Raw genomic sequence first — 17,833 nt, 5'->3', positions numbered from 1 at the left:
TAGCAGCAGACCTTAAAATATCAGCTTCAGAATTGAGATGATCAGCTCGGTCATTCCCAAGGCCTCTCTCCAGAACTGCGTAACTTTGTTAACATGCAAAAATCCTGTATTAATCCTCCACCGCCTTCACTTCAACTTGTCAACAAATGCACGTGTACAGCTGTCCAAACTCCGATGGTCAGCACCATCAGCGTGCACATCACAGCAATGCTCTAAAACCTAATAGGAAGTCTTCTTCCATTCACAGTAGAGACAGTTACTCCAACAAAAGCAGCATATCGCCTTCTTAATACCATTGATTTTGAAAGAAACCACAAATAAGCAGGTGTCCCAATACTTTTGTCAACATTATTTTCATTTTTCCCCTCTTTAAACTGTAAAACCCTTAACCCACAAACACTGACCTTTGGTCCTTGAAGCCAAACTGTTTGATCACCCCTGATTTAAGCATTAAAGTGAAGGTTGGACAGTACTGTCTTCCCGTGTGGAGCGTGAAATATTGAACCTGCATTTTTCTGCATAAATTTGTTTAAAGCTATGCTATTCCAAATCTACACCGAAAACGCCAGTAGCTTATTTGTGCAGCTCTAAAACCAGGTGTCCGGATCCTATTATGCTGGAAATTGCTAAACTGACTAAACGGCTACAGTATAAAGTACTGCATTTATCACTGAAAACCTAAGAATAGCCACAAAGCCTATAAGAGCTGAGTCATTAGAGGCAGAAAAGCAGCACAGCTGGTGTGTGTGTGTGTGTGTGTGTGTGTGTGTGTGTGTGTGTGTGTTTTCTCTCTCTCATCCATGTCAGGGTGATTTACGGACTACTGCAGACATGAGCCGGTGAGCAGCAGTGTCATTTGACGACACTCTTGGGAATTTCCCATGACTGTATACCTGAAGCCCAGCTCAGGCCTCAACCTTCAGTCAATTGACATCAGTAAAGGCCTTCCAGGGGTGTCCGTTGGTTTGGTTTGGGATATGCTGTGTTCACACAGCGGGTACAGTGTCCCTGGTCCGGTCTTCTCCCCAAAACCTACATTTTTTAAGGCTGTTCACACTAGGTTTTGAAATGTGACCTGTATCCAGCATGAGTTAAACACCACCGCTTTACAGCAGCCGTTATTAATGACCCCTAGATATAAAAGTCAGTGTATATCAGGTACTGGAGTTTTGTGTGTTGCATCGAAGCTTTGATAGGCAGATTAGATAATTGCGTGAATGTGAGCTCAGCGAGTTTACATCAGCAAGTGGCCGAGATGTAAAACACTGCTCTGTCAGAAATGTTATACTCAATATAATATTCTAATTAATGCTAAAAACTGATTCATTTTCGCATAAAAATATGAAATAAACCAAATTAAAATAAGTGTAAACAGCTCCTCTAATCATATTTGTGTATTCTGAGAATCATTTATCAGAATAATAAAATTAAATCAGCCTCAACTTCAAGATTTCACACTGAATCATCTCTTACAAGAACCGCAGTCTGAATCTGAATCACTGAATCACACGTTTTGAGGTCACAGGTGTGCACCTGTAGAACACAGGTGTTGTGTGTGTGTGTGTGTGTGTGTGTGTGTGCGCTTGTTGTTTGTGTTTGTAAGTGAGGAAGTGTGTGTGTTTGTGCATTGTGTGGGAGCTGGTTTGGGGGGGGGGGGGTGGTGGTGTTATAACAGGTGTGATTCAGTCTTGATTAGACTCCTCTCTGGGGGTACTGGGGGCGGAGATATGGGACGGCTGCTTCCTCTTCGAGTTTTTGGCTGCTGCCCAGAACATTGCCTGTGGCGGAGTCGGCCTCACAGCCTCCGCCCACTCATGCCAACATACATCTACTGTCTCTCCTCCCCGCCAAACAAAACCACACACACACACACACACACACACACACACACACACACACACACACACACACACACACAGTTTCACACCGGTAATAAGGGGCTGTGGGGGAAAATCACAGCAAATCCTCAGAGCAATTCATCTCCCTGCCATCGGGCCAGAGGAAGGGTGCATTTTCATTAGGCGCGGTAATAACGGCCGCACAGAAAATAAGATTGGCTTTTAGCGTTCGGGGGCTCGAGGATAGGTCACCAGCTGGGGCTGTGAATGCAGGAAGCTGGTAATTGATGCTTCCATACCTCCCCTCCCCCCAATGAGGACTGGAAATGAGTGCGGACCCCCTTTAGACTCACTCAAATCACTGGGTGGGCAAACGATTATAGGGGTGGGAGTACAGGGACTTAAAATTGGATTAGATATTAATAGATAACGTCATGATTTGGGTTTATTAGAAACGGACGGTCTATCAGCAATAGATGCTCTACACTGGGTTTCACGTTGGGGTGCACCTCATTATTGAATATGTGTACATGTCTACTTTAGAGTAAGTCATGGTTTAAAGATCATGGCAACACGAAATTATTAAAAATTCAATATTTTAACCTGATCTTAAGCTCTCTGAGCTTCATATGGAGAAGTATGGAGCAAGTTCTAACACGGTTTCAATGCAAATGATCAAAAGTAAAGGCAGCAGCAAAGTTCATCATCAATCATCAGACAGTTTTCATGCAAACGTTTAGCAAATGTTACACCAAATTCTGAAATTTCAGCAGTGAGGCTTAATGAGGGCTACAATCGGTATGCAGGGCCCATTTTTCAGCAATTCGGCATTTCAGAAGGTCTAAAGCAACCTTTAAAAAGCTGGTTGGTCACGATTGAACCAGTCGTAGGGTCAGTTTTTCTAGTCTCGGCCACCTGTGCCAACACATGATAGAACTGTGTAACTTACGGCTTGATACGTAATCATTTATTCGAAAAACCCATTACCATCACCTTTTTTTGGCTTTAACGATCATCTAAGTTTTCAATCTCGTTCTAGTGCACAAATCTTCTCTGGAAATTTGAGTGGTTGAGCAGGTTCAGTGGTTGGTGCATTTCCAAAATCCACAAAAACTCGGTACAGTAGGTAGGGACGCACCGATTCGATACTAGAATCGGATATCGGCGCCGATACTAGCAAAATTAGCTGGACCATCAGGCCGATCCATGGGACCGATCCATTCACATTCTCATTGCAAACATCTGACGAGAAGGAGGCTCACAGTCCTCAGTCCTGATGCCTTAAGTTTCTCCCACATGGTGAAATATGTGGTTTACTCAACAATGGTATCGGGTATCGACTGATAGGCAAAGTTTATGTATCTGTATTGGAACAGAAAATCCCATGACGGCATCCTTCATGTTTAAATCACTTCATCCACTGATCAAATTTTGTGTTTTTAATAGAAATGAAAAAAAAAAAAAAATATATATATATATATATATACATATATTTTTTTAAGTTAAGCAGGTTTTCTCTCATTTTGGAGATGCAAATTATATATATTTATTTGTGCGGCAACAAAATAACTCAAAACTATGGTTTCTTTGATTGATTGCAGTAAACAGATGAAAGTTTCCAGAAACAAAACAATAAAAGGGGCCGGAGACAAAAAAAAACCAACAAAAAAAAAAAACGCTGCTGCCACGGCAACAGGAAACAGACCAGCTTTCATCATAAGAGGTGGCAAAAAGCTTTTTCTGTGACGCTGATCATTCACAAACAATCAGACAGACGGACAACAGGCTAAATACGGAAGTGGGTTAATAAAGCCCGAGGACAATGTGGGCAACGCCGGGTACCTGACGTAAATCCAGACTCCTCACACAAAGACAAGCGGCTACGTTACCTTGTTACCGCGCTGCAGGTCGGAGCTGAGCAGTCCGCTCACTTCGCTGTGGCTCAAGACGTCACGGGTTCGATACGAGCTGATAGCTGCTGCCCTTTAGAAAGGCAAAAGCCGGGCACTTAACCCTAAGTGGCTCCTGGGGGACTGTCCCTGTAGATGGCTAATGGACGTCACTTTGAAGGAAAGCATCAGCTAATTGACAGACTGTAAACAAGGCCTAGACAAATTCTCCATTTAATAACCATTTACAATCGCACACATACACAGCCGCCCCAGGCCATCCCAACCGCTGAGGCTCAGAGCAGCCAAAGGGCCAGGAGAATACATTAAAAAAAGATTGGTGTGTGTGTGTGTGTGTTTGTGTGTGTTCTCCCTTTATTTTAAACACTGGGCGTGCGATCCCCGTCGAACTCAGCAGCTCTGTAAACATAAAGGAAGGCATGTCTGTGCGGTTGCCACCTGGCTACATTACCTGAGCAACCCAGCAATGGTTTAGCATGCAGAAGTATCCAGATATCGCCTGCAGTGGTGGTGAGGAAAGGCTGGTTTCAGTATGTGCAGACCTGGGATACTGAACTGCATCAGGAACATCAGTGTATGAAAGTGATATGGGGTTTTAGCCTGAAAGAAAGGCAGAACGGTGGCGCAGCTAAAGTGGCCTCCTCTTCCAGGCAGCTGCTAGGCTGCCGCTGCGTTTGTTGCTATTGTAATCTAGGTGGTGGCTATGGTGCATTTTCAAAAATCCAAAAACTTGATAGAAAACCTGCTATGGTAGGTAGGGCCGCACCGATTCGATACTAGGATTGGATATCGAATATCGAACAAAATTAGCCGGATCATTAGGCCGATCCATGGGACTGATCCATTCACTGAACCCGATTCCCACACCGCCGGTATTCTAGACTTCATAACTCAGGATCAGAGTAACCAACAGACATCATACACAGATCACTGCAAACATCTGACAGTCCTGATGCCTTAAGTTTCTCCCACATGGTAAAATATGTGGTTTATTCATCAATGGTATCGGGTATCGACCGATACGCAAAGTTTATGTATCGGTATCGGAACAGGAAAAAATAAATAAATAAATAAATAAATAAATCCCTCTTCCAGGCAGCTGCTAGGCTGCTGCTGCGTTTGTTACTATTGTAATCTAGGTGGTGGCTATGGTGCATTTTGAAAATACACAAAAACTTAATGGAAAACCTGCTACGGTACGATACAAAGATATGAGGAACGGACCGATTAATTCACTGAACCCGATTCTCTCTCCGCCGGTATTCTAGGCTTCATAATTCAGAGTAACCTACAGACATCATACACAGATCACTGCAAACATCTGACGAGAAAGAGTCTCACAGACTTGTCCTCAGTCCTGATGCCTTAAGTCTCTCCTACATGGTGAAATATGGGGTTTATTCATCAATGGTATCGGGTATCGATTGATAGGCAAAGATTATGTATCGGTATCGGAACAGAAAAAAAAAATAAAAATCTGTGCATCCCTAACTGTAGGCTCAAAAATTCCCTCTTCCAGGCATCTGCTCGGCTGCTGCTGCGTTTGTTGCCATTGTAATCTAGGTGGTGGCCATGGTGTTGCTAGGTGCCGTGAGAATGAGGAAACGATGGCTTCAGTATATGCAGACATGGGATACTGAAGTGAAGATCAGGAATATCAGCGTATGAAAATGATATCAGGCATTACACTAGACCTATACCTCGGCTCTCTGAAAGCCGGGAACACCCCACCAGATCTGCCCATTTGGAGATGTCCTGAACCAGTCGTCCAGTCTGGTCAACACTGCTCAGATTCTTATGGCAGCCCATTTCTCCTGACTGTTCACTTACTGCCTAACCTGGCTACAGGCACCACTCTTCACTTCATCTTCAAGCTGCACCCATTGCTGGCACACGTGCAAATGCACACACACAGCTTGTCTAGTCTCTGTAGAGAAGTACTGCCAATAGAATAGGACTCTCTGCAGGAGCAGATAAACATTACGAACCTGTTTGAACTATGCCGCCTAATGCCAGACGTGGCCTAGAGGGGTATAAAGCCCCCCAGCAACGGTGTACTCAGGAATGATGGTTGGTGCTCCATCCATCCACAGCGTCCTGACCTCACCAACACGCTCTTGTGGTCTAGAAGTCTAGTAGTAGCGACAGTTACTCCAACAAAAGAAGGACAGACACAGGTGTCCCAATACTTTTGTCCATATAGTGTAGACACACTATAAACACAAAGCTCAAAGTTTCACACACACAACCGAGCTCTCGCTGATGGAAACAGCAGGGAAATACAAATACCACCCAGTCATTCTGACATACCCCAACATCATGCCTTATTCACTTTCTTTGCATTACGGAGGTGACCGAGCATGCCCACTGAACGAGAGAAAAACGGCCGGCTCTCTCTGAACCCCCTCGCACTCTCACACACACACACACACACACACACACACACACACAAGACCCCTGCTGAACTGACAAAGACACTGTAATTACAGCGGTGACAGCAGAGAGGCCATCGCATTACATCTCTGTCAGTCTCAATCCCACCACCTCAAGTGTGGCTACGTGCCTGTCCTACCAAGCGCTTAACATCCCCCTCTCCCACACCGCTCACCAGCCAGCCATCACCGCCAGAATACCGAGCGGCTAAGAAGCAGGACTCTTTCCTTCTGAGCGGTCAAGGTGATTTCACATTTCAGATGCAAATACTCCATATGGACAAAAGTATTGGGACACACCTCCTAATCATTATACTCAGGCGTTACAAGCAAAGATTCTTGGACAAAAGTATTGGGACACTGAGCTCAATGATTAAGAGGTATTTCTCTCGGTCCTATTGACACAGGTGTATAAAAACAAACCCCTAGCCATGCAGTCGGCCTTGCCTCCACATATTAGTGAAAGAACAGGAGGTTCTGAAGAGCTCACTGAACTCCAGCGTGGTTCTGTATGTAATAGGAGACACCGCTGCACCAATAGTTTTGAAAAGTTTCCTGAACCTGAAACAAAAAGGTGGTTTCTATACTGGGAAAAGTTTAGATGACACCACAGACGCACACGCATGACTCGCAAGCACCTGAACAACACACAGGCGGCACCACGTGGACCAACTCCATATTAATGCCTATGGGTTTAGAATGGGAGTTTAGAAAAGCTCCTGCAGGTGAAAGGTGTAGGTGTCCCAATACTTTTGTCCACACTCTGCATGTGAATTGTATTCATATTGTTGTGTATATAGTTTATTTTTAAAACATTTTTCTATGCAGTATATCTCTCCCACTACTTCTGACATTCGTCTCTTCAGAGCCACAAAAACCCGAACTTGACACTTCACCCTCGGGCCACTCACTGGTTTGTGTTTCTCCTCAAAGCAGCAGGAGAGGATTAAAAAGGAAAATTCTGTCTCATGACCGGTGACCTCTGATCTCCTGACCCTAGATGTCATCACGGAATTCCCGCCTTTTGTATTGTAAACAATAATCTCTGTTTCCTGAAACCCCTCCCAGACTCTGACCAAAGCACCATATCAGGGTTCTCACTCTTTAACTTTAACCCTTTAAAGCCTAAAGGCCTGCAGGTGTAGGTGGACTTCAATTCTTCACCCTCAAACCACATAGCTTACATATTTTCAGAGCATTTACTGAATCACTCATACTAGGTACTGAATCACTCATACTAGGTACTGAATCATTTACTGTAGATACTGAATCACTTATTGTAGTGACATACGTACAGTAGATAAATGAAAAGCGCAGGTACAGAATCATTTTCAGTAAAGTGAATTATTTAAAGTAGATTCTAAAAAATGTATAGTATAGTAATATAGTGAATTATTAAGTGTAGATACTGAATCATTAATAGATAAATACAGAATCACTAATTGTACAAATCATTTATAGCAGATTTAGAATAATTGTGTGTAGATGCTGGATCATTTACAGTAGATTGTGAATTATAGATACTTTATCATTTAAAATAGATACTGAACTACTTTGGTATATTTTGAATCATTTAGTGTAGATGCTGAACCATTTATAATACTCAAAACAGAATTGTTAATTATAAATACTTAGATAATTACTTACAGTAGACTTTGAATCATTTAGTACAGATACTGAATCATTTATAATAAATACTGAATACAGAATCATTAATTGTGGATACTGAATTACTTACAGTAGATTTTGAATGATTTAGTATAGATACTGAATCAATAACAATAAATACTGAATATGGAATCATTAATTGTAGACACTGAATTACTTACAGTAGACTTTGAATCATTTAGTACAGATACTGAATCATTTATAATAAATACTGAATACAGAATCATTCATTGTGGATACTGAATTACTTACAGTAGATTTTGAATGATTTAGTATAGATACTGAATGATTTAGTATAGATACTGAATGATTTAGTATAGATACTGAATCAATAACAATAAATACTGAATACAGAATCATTAATTGTAGACACTGAATTACTTACAGTAGATTTCGAATCATTTAGCTTAGATACTGAATCATTTATAATAGATACTACATATGAAATCATGAATTGCAGAAAATCATATATAGCAGATTTTGAATCGTTTAGTGTAGATATTGGATCATTTACAGTAGACACTTAATTACTTAGTCGATTATGATTTATAGATAGATACTGAATTGTTAGTTATAGATACTGAACTACTTAAAGTATATTTTGAATCATTTAGTGTAGATGCTCAATCATTTATAATAGATACTGAATACAGATTCATCAACTTTAGAAACTGAATTATTTAAAGTAGATTCTGAATCAATTAGAGTAGATACTGGATCATTTACAGTAGACACTGAATGATTTAGTTGATTCTAAGTGCAGATGCTGAATCATTGAAAATACTAAATGCAGAATCACTCATCACTGATACTAAATCATTTATTGTAGAAACTGAATCATCTACAGTTACTGAATAAAACACCAACAACAAAGGGTTGCAGGGGATAACACCGTCTCTCAAAGAGGCTATTCTGTCCGATGAGATCTACTACAGTAGTCCTAACAACCGGTCAGCACTGCATCTGATCAGAAACCTTCACTTAATCATCACGACCCTCCATCTGGAGGAGGACTTTCTCAAGGCTGTTAACTTTCTAGCATCGGCTCCAAGAGCTCTGCTGTGCAGCCACCACCAACACTTACCCTCGGCTGCTTCGGGGTCATCGAGCGAGGCCTCCTGAGCAGCTTGAGCCTGGGTTTCGGCCTCCACCTGCTTACACACGCTGCAGGTGTAGCCTTCCCGCACCTGTGCGCCGGGGTCGAGGCTCTCGCGCCTCTCGCACTCCACATGAACCCATCTGGTGGAAGAGAGACGGGATTAAACACCAAATCAACTCTGACAACCATCAATTTCCCAATTCCTCTGGTAAACACTTGGACAAAAAGACGGCCGCTGCAGGCGAGGGGAGAGGCAGCTATTAGCGGAAGCATTGTGCCAGGTTCTCCCCCCTCCCTTCGCATCTCTTGTCGCCCAGAGTGAGAGAGAGCTCCTCGGAAGAAGTTTATTAAAGCGTATGGATTTGAAGGATGGCTCACAGCTGGGCTCGGCCCTCTCCAGACGAGCGCTCCTCCACGTCTCGCTGCAGGGAAGCCTCAGGGAGCCTCCAGCCGCCCGGCTCTACACTCTCTCTCTCTCTCTCTTTCTCTCTCTCTGCTCGGTCTCCACTGCTCGAAGCCTCCCCTTTCTATCTGGGCTTTCTCTACATGTCTCTGCATCAGGATCTGGGTTAGCTGGGAGCCAGAGGAAAGACCAAAGCAGGGGCATCCGCAGGTTCTGACAGGCCTACACAGATCCAACAGCTTTCAACATCAGCTCAGTTTACGGTTGGTGGAAGGTAGCGTGTAGGAGGACGGCCTTCCCTGGGACAGACTGGAAGTTGAGGTCCTGGCTGAGTGAGCCACCCTACACCAATGAGAGTCCTCGGGTACAGTCCTGTAGCAGGATCATTAAAGATGCACACATTCCTATTCTGGATCCTTTACTATACACACACCTACATGCCATAACATTAGAACCAGTGACATGAAAAACACTGGGTCATCAGAACATCTCCAAAACATCAGGTATCAGGTCTTGTGGGATTTTGTCCTGGTAAGCAGTGCTCAGTACCTACCAAAAGTGGTCCAAAAAAGGACAACTGTCTCACTGATGCTCATGGAGTCCATACCTCACCTCACAACTTATGGACTTAACAGGACTTAAAGGATCTGCTGCTAACGTCTTGGTGCCAGGTACCACAGCAGGACCCTTCAGAGGTCTTGTGGCGTTGCCAGGCATGGGCTATATAGGTGTATAAGTGGAAGAATGTGCTCTCTGGAATGATGGATGATGGAGCTCCATCTAATACTTGGGAGGAATTGGGGATGATGAGGTCATCCTGGCCTCACTGAATGCAATCAAATCCTCACAGCAATGCTCCTCCTCCAAAATCTAGTAGAAAGTCTTCTTCGGTGGACAGATAGAGACAGTTACTCCAACAAAAGCAGTGGTGTCCCAATACTTGGAGAAGGGACGATCACATCAGTCAAAATGACCTGCTTTAAAAAGGTGGATCCGGTCTGGGGCAGAACTCTCAGTGAGAAGGCTTCAATAGGGGACGGCCTCCACAGCCAGCCCCCTGAAACACCACCCACACACACTATTATTTCATTGTAATTTAGAGTAACCACAATACCCCAGGAGCTAACAAAACTCCCGACCTCTGACCCACGAGTGTTGGTCACAAAGAACGGATTACAAATTATGCTTAACTCACTCAGGCATGAGGCAGGGGAAAAGGTCACCATGGCAAAAGGTCAGCATCTTCCCTCCCCCCCTGTTCTGCTCCCACACAGAGCCCGAGTCCCATTACGTTTGACCACAGATTATTAAATCCACTTGTCGCACAAATTACACAGACGTCTCGCGTCCAAAGACGCCACTGTAATCGTAACCCATGTTTGGAAGCTCGAGCAGCGCTCCAGCAAACACGTTCACATTCTCAAGTGGAAATTCTTACCTGGAGCGGAGTAACGGTGTGATTAAAAAATTAATAAATAATAATAATAATAATAATAATAGAAATCTATCAATAGAGAAAGAACAACTAAGCAATACTGACGAAAGCAATTCTATCCTATATCTAAAAAACCCTATGAGTAGATCCACTCGCAACATCACCAGGTTTCCCGCTCTCTCCGCACATCTGAAAAATGGACGTTCGTTATGGGGTCGATATATAAGCATGTGGAGGCGGAGCCTAGTGAGCAGTGGGCGGGGTAGAAGAGCTGACCAGAGGGAATGTAAACACATACAAAAGTTCGCCACCCACAGCAACGAAATAGCGGGAAATAGATGTGGTGTTACAGAAGCAGCAGAACTGAAATTTCAGCCTCTAGGGGGCGCACTAGCCAGCTAAAGTGCATTCAAATATTTTTGGGTCATCAAATCACTTGTTTTACCCAAATTCTACAGAGAATGTGTCTGTGTGTAGAATTTACTCTTTACACTTTCAGGGCGTTGACAGCTAGCATCACAGCTATTAGCGGTAAAATAAAGTACTTTTGCTGAAGGAAACGCAGAATGGTTGCGCTAGTCTTCCTGCTAGTCTGTTGCCATGTAGTTGCTATGGTATTCCAGGCAATTGCTATCTAAGTATCTAAGCAGGTTCTTCTTGTGATGTTGGCAAAAGGTTGCTATAGTGTTGCTGTGGTATCCCAGGTGGTTGCTATTATGCTTGCTAGATTGCAATTGTCTTCAGGCTGTTGCTTGGGTGGCGTTTAGTAAGTGCTAGGTTGTTGCGAGGGTATCCCGGACGGTTGCTTTGGTGCCTCAGGTGGTTGTTAAGTGGTTGGTTGGGTATTATTGGTATATTGGTATATGAGTGAGGCTGTGTGATGCTGTAAATGTCAGAACTTTACTATCTGATTTACGCAGCTTATAATAAACAACGGATCCCTCCGCATCTCAGAATCTCGCCATCATAACCTTCATTACCTCTTGCAGGTGCTGCAGGCGAGTGTGTCCTTGGGGGCATCGTCGTCTCGGCCTCTCCCGCAGACGTGGCAGAACAGGGTGGGATCTTGCTGCTGCTGCTGGCAACACTCACACAGCGCGCTGTTGGAGGACCACTGTCCGTTAGCTCGAACACCACACTGGGCACACGTACGACAGTTCTGGGGAGGGAATAACAGACAGACATGGTTTACTGCTTTAGTGATGACCGTGAGAGTACAAGGAAGTGATGAAGCATGAAGAACCTCAAGCATTCTCATTTCATTTACATCCCAAAGATGTACATAAGCCCCGCCCACTAGAGGAAGCGTCAGTCAAAGCTGGTAAACTGGTAAAATGTGTCTGTGACTACAGGAGAATATGGCGTTGTCGATACTGGAGAGCAGCTCTTCACCTCCAGACTCTGCTAGTTATGGGACTACGGGTTGCTGCGGGGCGCCATATCCAACGAGGAGGACCTACTGAAGGTTTATAGCCGCCTATAGCTGAAGGTGCTAAATTAGAAGCCAGCACCAACCCAAACGACCACACGTCTGCTCTTACCGCTTTGAGAAGGGGACTCGACACCACAACTTCCTTGGCTCAGTTCTTAAGCTCCGGTAAAGTGGGCGTGTCAAGTGTCTGTTAGACTATTACCCTAAGCGATAACCTACCTAACAGCCTCATAAGCATCAGATGCGTCCACTTCACTGGACCATTCCCCCAGGTAAAGACGTCCTAAAGACCAATGCTCTGTGGTGACTATTGATGGCAGGGTTGTGGGTTCGATACCCAGGCTCGGCAAGCTGCCGCCGCTGGGCAATTCACCCTCGCAGCAACGCCTGCCCCCCGTGTTTTTCACTAGTCTGTAGGCGTGGGTTACAGGGTCACTGCATGGATGGGTTATAGGCGGAAGCCAAATTCTAACTGTGTCCAACCAACTAATGGTGAATATGGCTGTCTTGTCTTGGGGTTGGGGTCGTTTTTTCCCTCTCCAGAATGGTCAGAGCAGACGTACGGACAGGGAGGCGCAGGTCCCCTCCTTTGGAAGGTGGGGGATATCAGTTATACGGTGCTCTACAGCAGCCCAAGCTTTCTGTGCTGTGTTCGTAACACTGTTGTTCACACGAAATCCTCTTCAGGTTATTGCGACACCCTCTAACTGAGCATATGATACCACTCCCTGTATGTTTATCATCACTGTGGTAGTACTGTATATCAATGGATCCACTGTCGGGCTCAAAGTTCTACACAAAGTAAATAATGATGCCCCCCCCCCCCCCCCCCCCCCGCCAACAGCCTAAACATAAAAAACCCTAATGAGCCATGCTCAAATCCGTCAACCATCCTAAACATTGACCACATGTGCATTTGAACACCATTTTCACCAATTACGTCCCACCAAATCCTCAAAATCACGACCACATGATCATCACACACTTATATACACACACATAGAAGCTCAGCGTTTGATCGCTGTGCTGGAAATTTCATTACAGCTTAAAAAAAAAAAAAAAGCCACTTCAGGCTTATCATTAGGGGCCATTCTGATGATGGTCTGGGACAGGATCCTCTTTACTGTCCCCATATCCCCTACATCCATATACCCCCCCACCCCGAATATCCTCTCTCAGCCTGGAGCCACTCCAGCACTACTGCTGAATTCTATCACTGTGCTACAGACACTGCCTCCGAAAAGAGGACACAGACAAAAGGGGGGTGAGGGGGAGTGGGGGTAAGAGCAAAAGAGGCAGAATGACTAGAGAGAAGAGAGGGAGGAAAAGGGGAGAGCGAGAGAGAGAGAGAGAGAAAGACCGGGACCGAGCAAAAGACATGGGCAGAGACACAATAATAGAGCACAGGAAATTCCTCTCTCTCTCTTTCTCTCACACACAATTTCCAAAAAGACATAGTGTCCCAATACTTTTGTCAATTTATGGGGTGTGTGTGCATGTGAGCATTTCTCCTGAAATTAAGGGCAATATAAAGAGCTGATCCAGCTTTTGTTGGAGTAAATGTCTCTACTGCCCAGGGAAGAAGGCTTTCTATTAGATTTTGAAGGACCATTGCTGTGAGGATTTGATTGCATTCAGCGACAAGAGTGTAAATGATGTCAGGATGTTGGATAATGTTGATCACCACCCCACCTCATCATCCCCAAAAGTACTGGATGGAGCACCACCATCCATCATTCCAGAGAACACCGTTCTTCCACTGCTCCACAGCTTCTCAATGCTGGGGGGCTTTATACCCCTCTACTAGCCCACGCCTGGTATTAGGCAGCACGGTGCTGATAGGCTCCTTTTTGTCCTATTCTATTGGCAGTAGTTCTCTACAGCAACTAGACAAGCTGTATGTGTGCATTTGCACATCTGTGTCAGCAATAGGTGCAACATACAACCACTGTGATCCATATTTGTCCTGGCTTAGTGATTCAGGGGGACTGATTTTGAGATGAAGAGAAAGCGTTGGTCCAAGGGGTGGTCCGCCCTCACGGTGGGCTTTCTTAACTCCTATTAAGCTTAATAAGCAGTAAATTGGCCCCCACTCCGATTTAGTGCATCACACACGGGCTTATATACGACCCGCTGTAGCGTTACACTCCTAATGTAATATATAAAGCGAGAGAGACCGCAGAGAAAGCGACAGCGCGCGAGAGACAGACAGAGCGTGGGCGTGCAGGGGGGCAGGAGAGCATTCAGAAAAGCCAGTGATTGTGACAGGATCCTATAGGATCCTCTCCTCCTCCCCCGTCCAGGCAGAGCTGAGGGAGTCAGCACGTGCTGCTAAAAACCCAGATAACTCTATTAGCTCTGGCAGCGCTGGGAGATTTCTCTCTTCCTCCTGCACGAGGAGGGTGGGATTCATTACAGGAAAAACTGTCCGACGGCTGCTAATCAGAGCCTGCAATCAGGACAGACCGGCACTGCCCCGCACCGGTACCCTTACACACCTCCTCCCCCTCCTCCTCGGCCTGGGCAATATGGCAAATACATCAATCACAGCATACAACCATTACATCACTTCACACATTTCTGAGCTCGTCATGGAAGTTGTGGGTGTTTACTACTTCCTTATACCTGGTTTTGTAGATCACAGAAATCCCACAGACAGAGTATCGACGATGATGCCATCCTAAATGCATATCCTGATGCATTCTGGTCCACCACTTACTATGACATTAAGTTTGATTGGGTTTGATAAATAGATTACAATACAATGCAAATCTTCTGAGCAGTGCCACAATTGAAAAACTAAGGAGAAAAAAGCTTTTGTTGTGTGCAAAAGTTTGGACACCTCTGATTAAATGGCGATTTTGTTGATTTGTTTGTTTAACAAAAAGTGTAATTGTGTGTAAATAACAGAATAAATACAAATGTCATTTTTAATGGCAAAAAAACAACAAATAAACAAGCAAATTAATTAGTTAAGTCACATAACCTTCACATATGCCACATTTTGTGCTTCGAAATTTTACAACCTCCGAAAATAAATAAATAAAGTATTCACGGACGTCACTTTCCCGCTGGAACGCGCCCCTTTTAGTCAGACTGAGGGTCAAACATTCTGCAAAATGACCGCGTTCACATGCATACCCTCTATTTCCGATGGAATCTGACCAAGGATGCATTCATCTTTCAATACAACCATGTTTCAGATACTGTACAGCACCACATCCAGTTTTGTAGGGTGAAATATGCAGACTAGGCTTAGAACATTATACAATTATTATTATTATTAATATATTATTATTATTAATATATTATTATTATTATTATTATATTCTCCCATTTCTTATCCTTTTATTCAGAGTGACGTGCCTTTAAATCATGTTACTCAGGCAGGAGAATGTAGTGTTCAGGGTCTTACCCAAGGGCTCTCCTCAATGTAGCTAGTCTAGTCTACTCTACTCTGCTACAGGAAGGCGAGTGTTACACACCAGAAATACAACAACCACATATTCTCGCTGTAATGCAAAATCTTGTATCTCCATTTTGGTCATTTTTCACTTTTTTGACATAATGTGAATCTGGCAGCTGTTCTTTGTATAGTACGAGAATAGAAATGCTCCAAAATGACCTGGAATAAAATCTGTTTATTATATTTTTTGTCAATCATCATCAATATAAGGCTTTATAAGGAGTTCTGCGTTACTCGGAAACGCTCACCATTAATCAATTTATCCCAATAACGATAACATGTCATCATACTGCCCAGCCCTACTGACTCCTCCTACTGCATCCTGCACTCACCTGCCCCCGTGCCAGACTGCGAACTCTCAGAACTGACGGCTCAGCCTCTACTGCCAGACTTCCCTCTTCCCTCCATTCCAGCGCACACACTCTCACACAGCGAGGCTTTGATCTGCTCTCCTTAATGAGGGCAACGAGATTATTAATCAACGCCTCCTCACTGCGCGGAAGGGAAAGGGAATAGGAGCGTCTGCCGATGAAAAGTCAGAGGGTCAGGAATCTTGGAGCAACACCAGTGTGTGCCATACTCTAACAGCATGAGCTCCAACCGACTCCATCCTCCCACTAGACATGCGCTGTGATGGGTCTGCATGGTATGGGCTAGACGGCACCCTGGGATTACACTACAATTACACTACTAATTACTGAACGGGTGAAGATCGGACTGGACGGGGTAAACAGTACACAGCATGCAGTTGAACAGCGTAGTGGATAACATTCTATAACCAGCACACAGGAGGCTCAATTTTTAAGGCTCAATGTTATGTTCACCCCTCTTATAATCTAGATTTTTTAAATTATTATTATTATTATTATTCTATTTATTCATAACTGCTCTTTGGGTGTAACCTTGACCTTGAGATCTCATTTTCGTTCCAACCCGTGTACCACATGCGAAGCGAAAGACAATAACGTCTCCTTGAAAATCTTGAATTCTCTGCCTTGTCAGGAATTTCACATCAACACAAGATGCTCAGAACAATTCAATATGCTAATCTGAAAATCAATTCCTTAATTTGAATAATTAACTAACCCGGTCTTCGTTTCCTCTCAAAATCCCATTTAAACAACTTTGTCCACGTGGCTCAAAACTCACAGCTACAACAAGATGCAATAAATACAATGCAATTAAAAAAAAGCCATACAGCCCCCTACACTTTCTGTACTGCAATCCATTGGAACAACCACACATCACATGACCAATACACCCTTTCTACACATACACATTCTACGCTGGTAATTACAGACTGATTTATCTGAATTATCTGAATTATCTGCGTTCAGTGTGAACACAAACCAGAGGCGAACTCCTACTAAAGACGACGGGGTAAATTACCTGCAAATCAACGCCCAATGCAAGTCCCAGGAAATTACCCGAAGCCTTGTGTGTGAACATAAAGCAAAGAGTTACAGAGAAACGCAGTGACGTCTAGACTACACTTCCCCAACAGCTTTGTTTTTAAAACTGACTGTCTTCGTACTGCCAGTGAAAATGCCAAGGGAGTACAAGACTCCAGAGAGTCAGTATGAACTCAAGCCTTCCAGTGAAGTTTAAAGGCTGCATGTAAAAATGTACCTGAACAAGAATCCCAGAAACATCCTGGAAATCACAAAACAAATAGGAATAGCCATAACATTAATACCACTAGCAGTAGTGGTGAAAAATGCAGCTTATCTGGTTACAATGAAACCTGTCAAGAGGTGGATCTACATATATGAGGCAGCAAGTGACCAGTCAGTTCTTGAAGGTGATGAAGGTGTGGAAGATTCTGAGCCACTCTGACGATGACTGGGTCAGAACCTCTCCAAAACCTCAGGCAGGTCTTGAGGGGTGGTGGGAGGTTCCTGGTATGTAGAGGTCAGTACCTATCAAAAGAACCAGCAACAGGTGGAGGTGGAGCTCATGGAGGCCTCGCCTCACAACTTACTGGACCTACAGGATCCGCTGCTAACGGAAATGAGCAGAAATGGTAATGCAAATCTATAAAATCACTTATCAGCTTTGACTGAAGGGAAAAGTATTCGCTGATGAATGGAGAAAATGCACAACTGGCGTGAATACAAAGACACTGTACCTTCAAGCACACTCTTTTGATC

The 17,833-nt window shown here is 44.0% G+C and overlaps 1 protein-coding gene across 9 annotated transcripts in view; it reads right to left on the bottom strand.

Annotated features, from left to right (window-relative positions):
* kmt2ca (lysine (K)-specific methyltransferase 2Ca) overlaps nucleotides 1–17,833 on the bottom strand; it is a 197,845-nt gene that overhangs the window by 89,127 nt on the left and 90,885 nt on the right. For all 9 annotated transcript variants that reach the window (XM_072679281.1, XM_072679283.1, XM_072679288.1 and 6 more), the window contains 2 exons: nucleotides 11,766–11,944; nucleotides 8,933–9,087 (listed from right to left, as the gene is read on the bottom strand). In XM_072679281.1, the coding sequence (XP_072535382.1) occupies nucleotides 8,933–9,087; nucleotides 11,766–11,944 (334 nt within the window). The remainder of the gene's footprint in view (nucleotides 1–8,932; nucleotides 9,088–11,765; nucleotides 11,945–17,833) is intronic.

Source organism: Salminus brasiliensis, chromosome 5 (assembly GCF_030463535.1).
Source record: "Salminus brasiliensis chromosome 5, fSalBra1.hap2, whole genome shotgun sequence".
NCBI lineage: Eukaryota > Metazoa > Chordata > Actinopteri > Characiformes > Bryconidae > Salminus > Salminus brasiliensis.
This window is presented reverse-complemented; position numbering and strand designations above follow the sequence as displayed.